The sequence below is a fragment of the Gavia stellata genome, chromosome 7, assembly GCF_030936135.1.
Source record: "Gavia stellata isolate bGavSte3 chromosome 7, bGavSte3.hap2, whole genome shotgun sequence".
Taxonomy (NCBI): domain Eukaryota; kingdom Metazoa; phylum Chordata; class Aves; order Gaviiformes; family Gaviidae; genus Gavia; species Gavia stellata.
Window position 1 is genome coordinate 32,022,544 of NC_082600.1, and position 12,014 is coordinate 32,034,557.

At 36.5% G+C, this 12,014-nt stretch overlaps 1 protein-coding gene across 2 annotated transcripts in view; it reads left to right on the top strand.

The window, feature by feature from the left end:
- Positions 1–12,014, top strand: part of PRKD1 (protein kinase D1) — a 143,728-nt gene that overhangs the window by 110,780 nt on the left and 20,934 nt on the right. For both annotated transcript variants that reach the window (XM_059819251.1, XM_059819252.1), the window contains 6 exons: positions 896–1,106; positions 2,805–2,882; positions 6,309–6,513; positions 9,105–9,228; positions 10,028–10,105; positions 11,066–11,345. In XM_059819251.1, the coding sequence (XP_059675234.1) occupies positions 896–1,106; positions 2,805–2,882; positions 6,309–6,513; positions 9,105–9,228; positions 10,028–10,105; positions 11,066–11,345 (976 nt within the window). The remainder of the gene's footprint in view (positions 1–895; positions 1,107–2,804; positions 2,883–6,308; positions 6,514–9,104; positions 9,229–10,027; positions 10,106–11,065; positions 11,346–12,014) is intronic.

The window sequence follows — 12,014 nt, forward strand, 5'->3', positions numbered from 1 at the left end:
AACTTTTTGAACAGTGCAGGCTCACTGGGAATGACTCGTTTTCTAGCCTTCAGTTATCAGATTATTTGCAGATGATGGTAAGATGCTGAGTTTTAAATGATCAAGCTGCATCTTGTCACTTTTTTTTTCTCCTTTCCATGTTAACTGTGGGTGTAGTTTGGTTGTTTCTCAAGAACAATTCTTAGGAGAAGGCAGTTTTCTGGGTCAGTCATAAATACAGTAATTACCCCAGAAAACATCTAAATTAATTTAGTAGAGAAAATAAGGTAACTCGTTTCTTTCAGGAATTTTTTTGATTCCATACCTTAGACTGTGTGTCTCACTTCATACATATTTTTATATATGCATTTAAATACCTATTGTGCATAATCTAAATGTGGTAAGTTTAGCAATAGCAAAAATTATAAAGAAAGGGTTTGGAAAATACTAATCTGTTTTCTATCAAAAACCTGCATTACATGGAATGAGGTAATAATTTTCTTAATGCTTATACAGAAAATACAGCCTTTCAAAGTTACCTTTGATATAGCACAGAAAATAAGAAAGGTAAAAATGGCTTGTGTTTTTATCAGAACACAAAATGCTTTTCTGATAGATTTTTAGTGAATATTTTCATTTTGATTAAAAATATTTTTTTAAAATAAAAAACTGTTTCAGTCACAATGTGAAATGTATGATAGTAGTGTTGGCAAAGATTGTTTGATACCATTCAAATTTTTCAAAAGCAGTCCAAGAGGGGTATGTTGCATGTTCTATTAGTGTTTAAAAGCACTTACATTACTTTTTTTGACATATGACTTACTGTTCGTGCGGTGAGTGAATATGTGAATATGATATTCTTTCAAAAATGAATACATCATGATTATTTCAAATGTTCTTTTTATGTATTTCACAGCAAAAGACACCGTCAGAATCATTCAGTGGGCGAGAGAAGAGATCAAATTCACAGTCCTACATTGGACGACCTATTCAGCTAGACAAGATCTTACTGTCCAAGGTTAAAGTGCCTCATACTTTTGTGATCCACTCTTACACACGGCCAACAGTTTGCCAGTACTGTAAGAAGCTTCTCAAAGGGCTTTTTAGACAGGGTTTGCAGTGCAAAGGTAAGTAAACGCCCTTTAGGAATATAAAACCTAAGCATAATAAAATTAGTAAATTAGCATTTGAGTAGTTACTATGTAGTCTTACTCATTATTTCCTCACTAAACTGCCTAGGTGTAGGCACATGTACAATTACATTAGATTAAGCTGGAGCCAAAATTACAGTAATTGCTGTTCTGCAGGAGCTGGCTGCATGGCTGTTCGTTCTTACCCTGCGGTATATCTGCAGTAGCTCACATCTTTTTCGTTCAGGTGTAAATTATCTTGTATTTGGCACTAGGTGAGTGTGTGCAGTCACAGGCAGTTCCAGCAGAATAGTTAACACAAAGGACTGTATTCTTATCTTCATTGTTTTCAATCTACAAAGTCTTATGCTTGAATTGAAGCATGTGCCTGAGTTCCAGCAGTTCAGGGTTTTGGGGGAGTTGTAATGGAAATAAAATAAGATGAGCTTATATGAGAATTTAAAACCACATTTTTTCAATGTGAGTAATGTGCCCTCAAGTCTCATGGTGTTATACCTTAGCAGGTGCCAAAGTGAATCAAGCTCCTTGGATTGTAGTCTGGGTTAAATACAATAAACACAAAGCATCGTGCATGCTGTGATGTTAGATAACGTTGGCTAACAGATACTTAAAATCACCTTCCTTCTATTAAAATAGACAATAAGTATCTTAGAATATATTATATTATAGATACAAAGGTAGAATTATATCTCAGTATAATTTGTGTTGCTTCTTTGAACTAACACCCTCCAAAAATTCAAAGTTGCATTCATTTAACTTAAGATGTTATTCTGATGTGATTTAACTAAAGTAAAAGCTCTGTGAAGGCATCACCTGTTTCAGTTCATTTTGAATCCCAGTGACATAAGCAAATATTAACCTGATTTTTTTAAAAAAATATTTAACTGCAGTTTGGCACTGCTGTACCTCAGTTGGTTTTTGGATCAATCTGAAGTTAAATAATTGCGAGGATATAGACAACCTTAGCATATTTCTTCCTTCCTGACTCTTTGCTTTTCCAGGTGTGTTAATAAGTTACAGCTCTTAGTTTAAGTAAAATGTGTTCATAAGCCAAAAGAAAACAGTTAAGATGACATCTAATAAAGTGCTGCTTACACATGTGAAAAAAGTGAAGGTAGAGTGAAATAAAAATATCTGGAAAATAAGGAAGGTATTGAAGGAACCCTCCACTGAAAGCTGTCTAGAAGTTGCTTTGAGATGTAAAGAACAAATATTTTCTCACTTATAATTGTTGGCTACAGTTCTGCTGTTTCAATTTTCAGTCATCAGTATTTGATATGTAGACAATCTCTTAAGCTGCAGTGGATATACTGCAGCCTGATCTGCTTCTTTCACTGGAAAAGCAGCTCTGGCGCTGCAGCCAAGCACTCCAGTCTCCCCATCGCCTCCCCAGATGAGTTGAGCAAGTGCTTCGGCTGCAGCTAGTGCCTCCACCCAAATGCCTTCGGTAATGCTTTCCTTTCCGCTCGAGTAAACACGCTTCTGGCATCTTCATCCTGTCTCTTCCCCTGGCAGGTGGCATGCAGCCAGGCTAACAAACGCTCTCTGGACGTGTTAACTTTGTATTAGTGAAATGGTCAGGCCTGACATTGATAGGCTGGATAGCAGGAAAAAATATAATTGTGTCATAGAAAAAGAGAAATAATTTTTCTGTATCCCTTTTTTTCTTAACAGACTGTAGGTTCAACTGTCACAAACGCTGCGCTTCTAAAGTGCCAAATAACTGCCTGGGGGAAGTTGCCATTAATGGAGGTAAGTTGCCTTAACAATTGTTTCTGTCGTTATTTAAACCATCAGTTAAATAATAGAGAAATGTAAAACTGTGATGTGTACAAAGACACGTTTTTCCATTGCTTGGGAGTGGCCTTTCCCCTGCAATATTTCTGTTGTACGTCGAAGTTGGGGTGTGGGAGGAACCCTGCGAGTGGCTTGTACGCCATCAGCTCGGAGCGTGTGTCTTCCAAACAGGTGGCACTGACAGACAGGCTCAGCTGTGCTGCAGTGGTGGTGTCAGCAGCAAAACATCTGGGTGATCATGGCCTTTTGAATGCAGAATGCCAAAGTACAGCAAAAAGCCACACGCATAAGAAGTTGGCATTCACCTGTCAGATACAAGCACAAAATGCTTTTTAATCTGGGGGAAAAAAAAAGCGTTTGTTTTCCTGAGAAAGAAAAGTATACCTGGAAGAACTGGGAAGGCCCTCCAGGAAAAAATTCCACCGCTTACTGTTGGCATAAAACTAATTGTATCAATTGCCAGAAATAAAGGCTTGAATATCTGCTGATTTTCCCTACATGTGCTGTCGGGTTTGTGTCAAGTATAGGAATGTATGGGTAGGCTTGACAGACGGTACTGGAAAAAAAAGGGTGGTTGTAGATGAGTTGTTGATTGCCTTGAAAATGTCACTTTTCTATGTGATAAGGGAATGAAAAATGTGGTGAAGTGTTCAGTTTCTAATTCATATTACCATGTTAAGTTGTCAGCCTAAACTGCTTCTGAGGCATCCTTTTTCAAACTTTAAATCGATGATCTACTTTATTGAAGAGATATCGAGAATTTCCAAAATTAGGAATGTTAATGAATATTTTTCATAGTATTTCTCATAGTAGTGTGACTGTATTACTACAAAGTTTTTCTGTTTAATGGCAATTAGTGTAGGCAAAAATATTTCAGATGCTGAGTATACAACTTGAAATGGGATAAGGTGCATGATTTTCTGGAAGGTTGATGTTGGGCTCCTACTGCATGTCCTCTCTGATGCAGCTCAAACTGCACTCTTGGAGTCACTATTATTTTATTTATTTTTTTTTAATCTTTACACCATTTGTACCTCACTTAACCATTAACCAAGTTTATGGCTAGATTTTCAAATCCAAGAGCTAAACATACACCATGATATGTTAATTCCACTGATAACAGTATAGAGTTTTTCCTGAGATTTGCAGTCAAAAAAAGTAACTAAATCTGCTTATAAATGATAAAATTTTCCTGCATAGGTGCAGTTTTTAGACAGGAGTGCAAAACAGGATTGATTAAAAGTGCTAAGACAAGACAGGAAGGCAAACCTTGTTTCCGGACAGCTGGACTAAATGAACAAAATTTATATTTGTTTCTGAATTACTCCTTGAAGTTCCTTCTTTCCATCTGAGGCAGCTGTATTTCATCCTTCCAATACACTCTCTGTGTCCCCTCCCTGCCTTTGCCCCACAAGCAACATGCTACTTTTGTTGACTTGCCTCCTACACATGACTGATGCCAGGCTGATGGGAAGTGATGGTTTGTCTGAGGAAGAGCTGAGTGAGGAAAACTTGTGCAAAGCCATTTGGGGTGAGAACACATACTGCAAGCTTACTCCAAGTGTACTCCTTGAAGCTCTCCATCTTAAAATTTATAGAATTTGGCTTTTCTCCACCAAATAACATCCATAGTATGGTATCCGTAGTGTCAAAGTAGAACTCTTAATTGTGTGTCCTAAATGACTGATACAGCGTCCTTAGGATTACCAAAGGTGATTTCATCCTGGTATCTCACTTCTATTTTTACAGTAATTTGGTTCACATTATTTTCAAACTTAATAAATAAAATACAGTATCTGTCACTCTGTCCATCTGCTGTGTGATATGTCTTCCCCAAAATAGTAAGTGAAAGAAGAGCTGAAGCAATAAAATTCCAAGTATGGTCTCATTAATAAACACATTATATACTAAATGTGGGAGGTTATTTTTAACTGATTGTGGGTTTATTAAAAATAGAGATTAAAAAAGTGTTGTAGGAATAGCAAAGAGAGAGCCTTGCACTGTAAAGTGTCATTCATGACTGGATGACTGTTTCTGCTAGAGATTAAGTATATAATGTGTCTTTTAATCACACATCAGTAACTTATATCCAAATATCTTAAGACTACTGTACATGGAAAGAAACATTGCAGCTGTGCACTTCCAATTTGAGTGAAATGCCATCAATTCAAAACATTTTGCTCTCAGCTAGTTCAGTGTGCTTTTTTCTTTTGGGGCATCATCTACATTGACTGTCAAGAACCTTCCTTCACACAATTAGGCAAGTTTCTCGGTGAGAATTTTTGGTGTCTTCCATGTGATTTTAACCTTACTTCAAATTTCTGAAATACTGCAGACATCCCAGAAAAACTAATGCTGTCTTTACTATCTGACAGGACTGATGATTTTGACATGTTAGATCACAGCCTGTATAGCAGCAGGTTGAGTTTCAACAAAGTGCCTTTTTTTTGGTGGGTTTTTTTTTTGGGTTGGTTTGTTTGTTTTTGTAATGTAAGTCCTTAGGTAAATAAGTTCAAAGTTTTCTCTTCCTTTCTGTCTTCTAGATAAATCCATTCACAAGCAGCAATGCAATAAAAAGTTATTTCTTACTTTGATCTTGCTTAGGCTTATCTAATCTTGAAACTGAAAAGTTTAACATCATTTAAATATAGGCTGGAAGATACTATTATTACTATGTCATAGTCAAATAAGTTAAATCCTAAGTTTTCATATTTTTTTTCTATGCTATCTTACATTGGACTTTTTGATATTTGTTTAATATTTCTTTTCTAAAGGCAGGGAGTGTTATTTCAACAGTATGTATTACTGTGCCATATTGTGCAGCCTTCACAGAGAGCACTGGTGCAAAGTAAATACCTTTTTGCCCCAAAAATATAGTTCACCTTATAAGTAATTGTCTTGGGAGTTATTTCAATAGTTCATCGTCATGTCATCATATTACAAAATTCCTAGTTTTGAAATTACTGCTCTTCTGGCATCAGTTTGCAGCTGTAGCCTGCCAACAGCCATCAAGCCAATACACAACATTCAAGCTGTATAGAAAATCTGCCAGAAGATCTCAGAAATAAAGCTCACGAGTATAAAACGTTTGATAGAAGTCCATGGATAAGAAATTCTGCTTTGACTTTGGCATTTTTTAATAGAAAGTTGTATTTCTGAAAATATTTCGGTTTGATGCATTTCTAGTTTTCTGTAGTGATTTTCTAAATGACTGGTTAAAAAATATACTTCACCAGTACACATATAGTACTGAGTAGAGATAGACCCAGACAATAGAGTTCCAAAGAGAACCTGAGTTTTTCTGAAGCTCAAGATGTGTTAGGATGTTGTGATTGGAGTATTGTATGTTTTCAGATAATAACTTCAGAAATTATATTCCAGATCTTCTTAGTCCTGGGACTGAGTCTGATGTGGTCATGGAAGAAGGGAGTGACGATAATGACAGTGAAAGAAACAGTGGGTTTATAGATGACATGGAAGAATCTATAGCTCACGATTCTGACATGTCAATGACAGGATGCCATAGTGACAACGGGGAAATGCAGGATGCTGATCCAGATCACGATGAGTCTAACAGGATGATCAGGTGAGCTGGGGAGTGAGTCTATCTTCCATCTTCTTTTGTATTTCTTTGTAAGTATCATGTCTAGGGCTCAAGGGGGAATCTGCATGGGTCCTATTCTCACTCACTGAGAATGGAGAGAGCTAGTGATATGTGGTGGTTCTGAAATTGCAGTGAGGTTGCTCAATTGAATATATACATTAGGAATTTAAGAGAAGCTTAAAAATTATTGTCAAGTTGAAGTTGCAACTGAAAACTGATGCACAAGTAATTTAAGTATAGAGGTCTGTTCTCTTATGAAAATTAGATTGTGGAACTATTTGTTCATGAGCAATAGAGAACAATTTTTTTTTTTTTTTTTTTTTTTTACTTATTTATTTTCCCAAGCATTTTCTCCCTGACTAATAGTGCAATGCCTGGTCATTTAAATGAACAAAAATAAAAATAAAAAAAATGGTGTAAGTGGCTGGGGTATAATCAGCTCTAGATGACCTGTTTGCATTTTTAAATGCAAACATATTTTTAGAAAGAAGGAAAGTTTGACAAACTTGAAGTAATAGTTTGAAGCAAGTTACAAAATAGATTAGTGGTTTGAAATGACTAATCAGGAAGGAAAATAGGAATTGAGTTGTGCAACTTACCTCAGAAATGTCTGAAGAGAAGAAAACATTATTCACTTATTGGAACTGTACAGAATAGTAGGGAAAAAAAGTAGGGATTATTCATTGTCCGGGAACCTGAAATGAATTAAGATCCTTTCAGCTATAATTTCCTTGATGCAAGGGATCTGTACGTTGAAGAATTATAGAATATTTTTCTTTCACAGGTCCCAGTTTGACCTGCAGTTTCCTCTTTTATTTTGCTTACTAAGAGTGTTTCAGTAACACGTTCCCCTTAGCTCTCTGTTACTAACATATACCTCTTGCATTGATAGAAAGCAATCCATTTCAACAATATGCAGGTTTTCCTCCCGCAGCAGTGAACTGTTTTTCCTACTGTCATATTCATCTGCATAGACACTATATATAGACACCTAGTATCATTGGAATATAAGCCTGTGCTTATATCACAAAATCAGTGTCGTATAACATTTTTAATGTCCAAGTTGTATTAAATGAACAGTATTGCAGGTTTTCAAAATATAAATACCCAATTATAAGTAATAAAAACATTGATAACCAAGGTACATGTTTTACTTAGTTGAGGGGCATCACTGTATTTCCAGTAATACCTTCCCTCAGCTATTTCTAAGGGTAGTCTCCCTATCCATGGATTATTTTTAAGTGGTCTATAAAAGGCAAATAAAAAAGTAAACCTCTTGTCAGTACAGACAAGAATAGTTAAATAGGATTGGCAGCTCATTTGATAATTTTTAGGCAAAAAAGAGATGTTAACTGTATGTTACAGCCTTAATGAAACTTTAGGACAGCACACTTTTTGCATTTTGATTGGAAACTGCCAATTCATAAAATGTTTCTTATTTCCGGGATGCACTACAGTGAAGCAGGGCCATCTGCAGACATCCACAGTCACAACAACTGTGGAAACTTAAGATATTATTGTTTTCCTGAGCGGTTTCTGCCCTTTTTTGTTGGAGTTGTTGCACCAATAGCTTTGCCAGCAGGGCAGAACACATGAGCTCTCTGTGCTGTGTTTTCACATACAATGCAGCATCTCCATTTAAAGTTCTGCCAGAAATAACTAAGCATTTATGTTTAGGATTGAAGCAGATTTTGAGTCCATATTCCATTATGCAGAAACTGCTTTAGGAAGGGTTAACTCTAACAGCGAGGAAAGTGGGAAGATGGGCTTGGTTACTTCTTGCACATCACCAACTAGATATTCCAGATTTTATCTGATGGTGCTATCAGGCATACTGTCAAGTTCCCATGCCTTCCCAACTTACTGTGTGTTAGCTGAGTCGTGGAAAGTTTCAGCATGCATACCCCAGAGTGCAAGGCAGTGGAACTTCACTTTAGGTCTTTGAGGAGAAAATGTATTAGCTTAAACCTCTCTGAGAGGTTCCAGCAGATCCTCTGCTGTGACCTGCCCGGGTATGCGCAGCTAGGCAGCTGAGACGTTTTCTACTCTCTAAAGCCTCATCACTTCATTGTGTGTTTGAACCCAAGAAAGATCACAGGACAGTAATCTGATGGACAATGTTTACTTAGGTTATGAGAGATTCAAGATCAAGTACTGGTCTGAATCATGCATAGCACAGGCTTGAGCTATGACTCCCACACCCCAGCTGAGGCCCTACTCATTTGCCCATCATCTTAGTTCACCTTCAGGAATATTTGGGGGCGGGGGGCGGGCGCGGGCAGGGAGGAGCGGGAGAGAGAGAGTGTGAGTGTGTAAGCCTTCAGAAGGTCTCTGACATTCTCCTGGTGTAGCATTACAATTTTTTTTCTTTGTAATCTCAAGATACTTGGAATGACAAAACAAAATTGTGTCCAGTCCAGGTCTGATAATGATGATAAATATAAATGTGGATGTCAGACATACATACATACATATATATGTATATGTATATACGTATTCTGATTTAAAAGAATTTTTTTCTTTTTGTCCAAAGTTACCTTCTTTTTAAAAGCTTTTATTGATTTCTTCTTAAGCCCTTCAACCAGCAACAATATTCCATTAATGAGAGTGGTACAATCTGTGAAGCACACAAAAAGGAGAAGTAGCACAGTAATGAAGGAGGGTTGGATGGTTCACTATACAAGCAAGGACACGCTGGTAAGAAATGTTAAGGAAGACCTGTCTTACTGTACATACTGTATGATAGTACAGAATGAAATCCTAACAATACTTTGATAATTTACAGTCACTCATGTAAGGCATTTTTTGCAGTATTTGTGATTCCTAAAGTCCTGACTCTTGTCATAACTGAGGACTGGCACTGCTTGTAAGAAACAGGAGACAGCTAAAACACCACAAAGAATCTGAATATGTCAGTTGCATTATCATAGGCAGCCAAATGTGAAGACATTCTGAAGGAAGTAAAAGAGAATGTTAACACCTTACGGGTTCTGGAAAGTGGCTTTACCTTCCAGCTGCAGTCTCCTGTCTTACTGCTAGGTGAATTGAGGCTTTTGTAAAATAGGTTTAGCATAGTAAAAAGTTACTTTCATTCCAACCTGCTAAAACAGGGATAAAGACTTCAGTATGTGGCCTTCTAAAGTGAGCTGGGGTGTTACAACTGATACAAAAAGAAAGTTTAATTAGTTTAGCAGCATACCTGTAGCAAATTGTGCTGAATGTAATGCAGACATCGAAGTGACATTTTAAATTTTTAAAACTTGGACAATTTGTACAGAGCTAGGTTGTTACCGAAACAATAGAGGGTGGCCCTATAAATCCTAAACTTAAATAGTCCTCATAAAAATCTTGTAATAGCAAATGAATCTTTATCATTCACAATTCATCTCTTCAAACTTAAGCGAAACATTTTGGAAGTGATGCTTTTGAGAAATGAACATTTCATTAATTTACTTGGAAAATGCTAGAAAGATTTTTCCCTTGTTTTTCATTGCAGAGGAAACGACACTACTGGAGACTGGACAGCAAATGCATTACACTTTTTCAAAATGATACTGGAAGCAAATATTACAAAGTAAGGAATATTTTTCAATCTCTTTTTGTACCAGCAGAATATAATGACTAAATTGCTGAATTAATAGATACTTAGCAAGAGTACACTAGTAGTATAACTTTGATCAATGCTTGTTTTTATTATATAAGCTGCATATGTGTGTTTTGCCTTTCACAAACAAGTCTCGGATCAGAAAGGTGTCAGCTAACAAGGACCTGTAAAATAAATGTAGAAATAGAAGGTTTTTATACAGAGGCAATTCAGAACTAGCTATAAATTCTGCCAAGAAATTCATCTGACGTTCTGTCATTCATAACACAAATTCTTTCCAAACAATTAGGTATAGTATATATTATTTTAATTCTGTCCTTTGGACATTATGTTGTGATTTTGATTGTAAAAGATTGTTTTAATGCTCATATCCTTTTACCTGAGGCAGTTAAACTCCTTAGGCATTACTGCAATAAGTTTTAATAATGGAAAGTATTTTTTTCATATGGCTTCCTCTCAGGGAAATATGTCAGTGAAATGTGCCTTAAATGTTATTCAAGATGAAACAATCAAGTCTACCCCTGTGTGAAAGGGGGATTTGGAATCTTAATGTTGAATAGCTTTATTCTGCAAATAATTTATTGCAAATAAATTTTATTAAATAAGGAGTCAATAGGGTTTAATTTTCCAGTGGAATTCTGTTGATATATGGATGGTCCTGCTCTTTTCTGATGGCACCTCACTGCTCTCTTTTATAAGTTTAATTAAATAATTAAAGTTCTACTTGGTCTTGGAAAGAAACATTTAGTGTTTTACCATCAACAGTCCTCTGTGTCACGGAGTTTCAGGTTACAAGAGCATTTTTGTTTGTACAAGAAGCATGCAGTTAAAAGCAACAGCTATTATCATAAGTTAGTTAAATAAAGTTCATGCATTACTTTTATGTGTTGATAATCTTTACACAGAAAGTAAAACATTTTTTCATTTTAGGAAATCCCATTGTCTGAAATTTTGTCTCTGGAACCTGCAAAAACTTTCACTTTACTGCCTCAAGGAGCCAATCCTCATTGTTTTGAAATAAGCACAGCAAATATAGTCTATTATGTTGGAGAAAACATAGAAAACCTCTCAAGCGTTCCACTGAATAACAGTGTTATCACCAGTGGTATTGGCATTGATGTGGCACGAATGTGGGAGATGGCAATACAGCATGCCCTGATGCCCGTCATCCCTAAAGGGGCATCAACTGGGTCAGGACCCAGCCTGCACAGTAAGTTTATTCATTTCCTCCATTTCAGATAAGTAGAGTCATTTCACAAATTACATTGCTCCATCTTCTGCACATGTTGAAAGGAAGCATTGCACAGCTAGTAAAGGCTATTCTGTCATGGCTTATCACCTGTCTGGATATTATTTTAAACACCACAGTTTCTCATCCATGTGTTTCCAGTTTATACTAGGACATCTGTATTAATATACAAGATGCAGATTTGTCAGCGAGCAAGTAGTCATTACGTTAGTAACGCACCTCATTCACATTTGTGTTGCTCACATGAGTAATAGCCTCCTTGTGCAGACGCAAGAAGTTTTCTGAACTCCAGTTGGGAATTGATAGATTTTTCCCATCGTGATTGTAATTTATGTTTCTAGCTATCTGCAGAAGCAGCTCTTCACTCTTTAGGTCACTGCATCACAGATGATATACTCCCTTTCATCACATTTGGCTGTGCAACTGCCACAACCATTGTCCCATGCTGAGATGAAATGAGCTCAAGTGTGAAGAACAGCTGTTCTAAGCACAACAAGGCATGGATGTTCCTCAGGACTACAAGGACTCAATGTATCTTTGCCTCCAATTTACATACCTTTGGGTAATCCTCTAGGAAAGGTGACAGCTTATGTAAACTAAACATGAAACTTGTTTAAGTCTAGCTCAGGT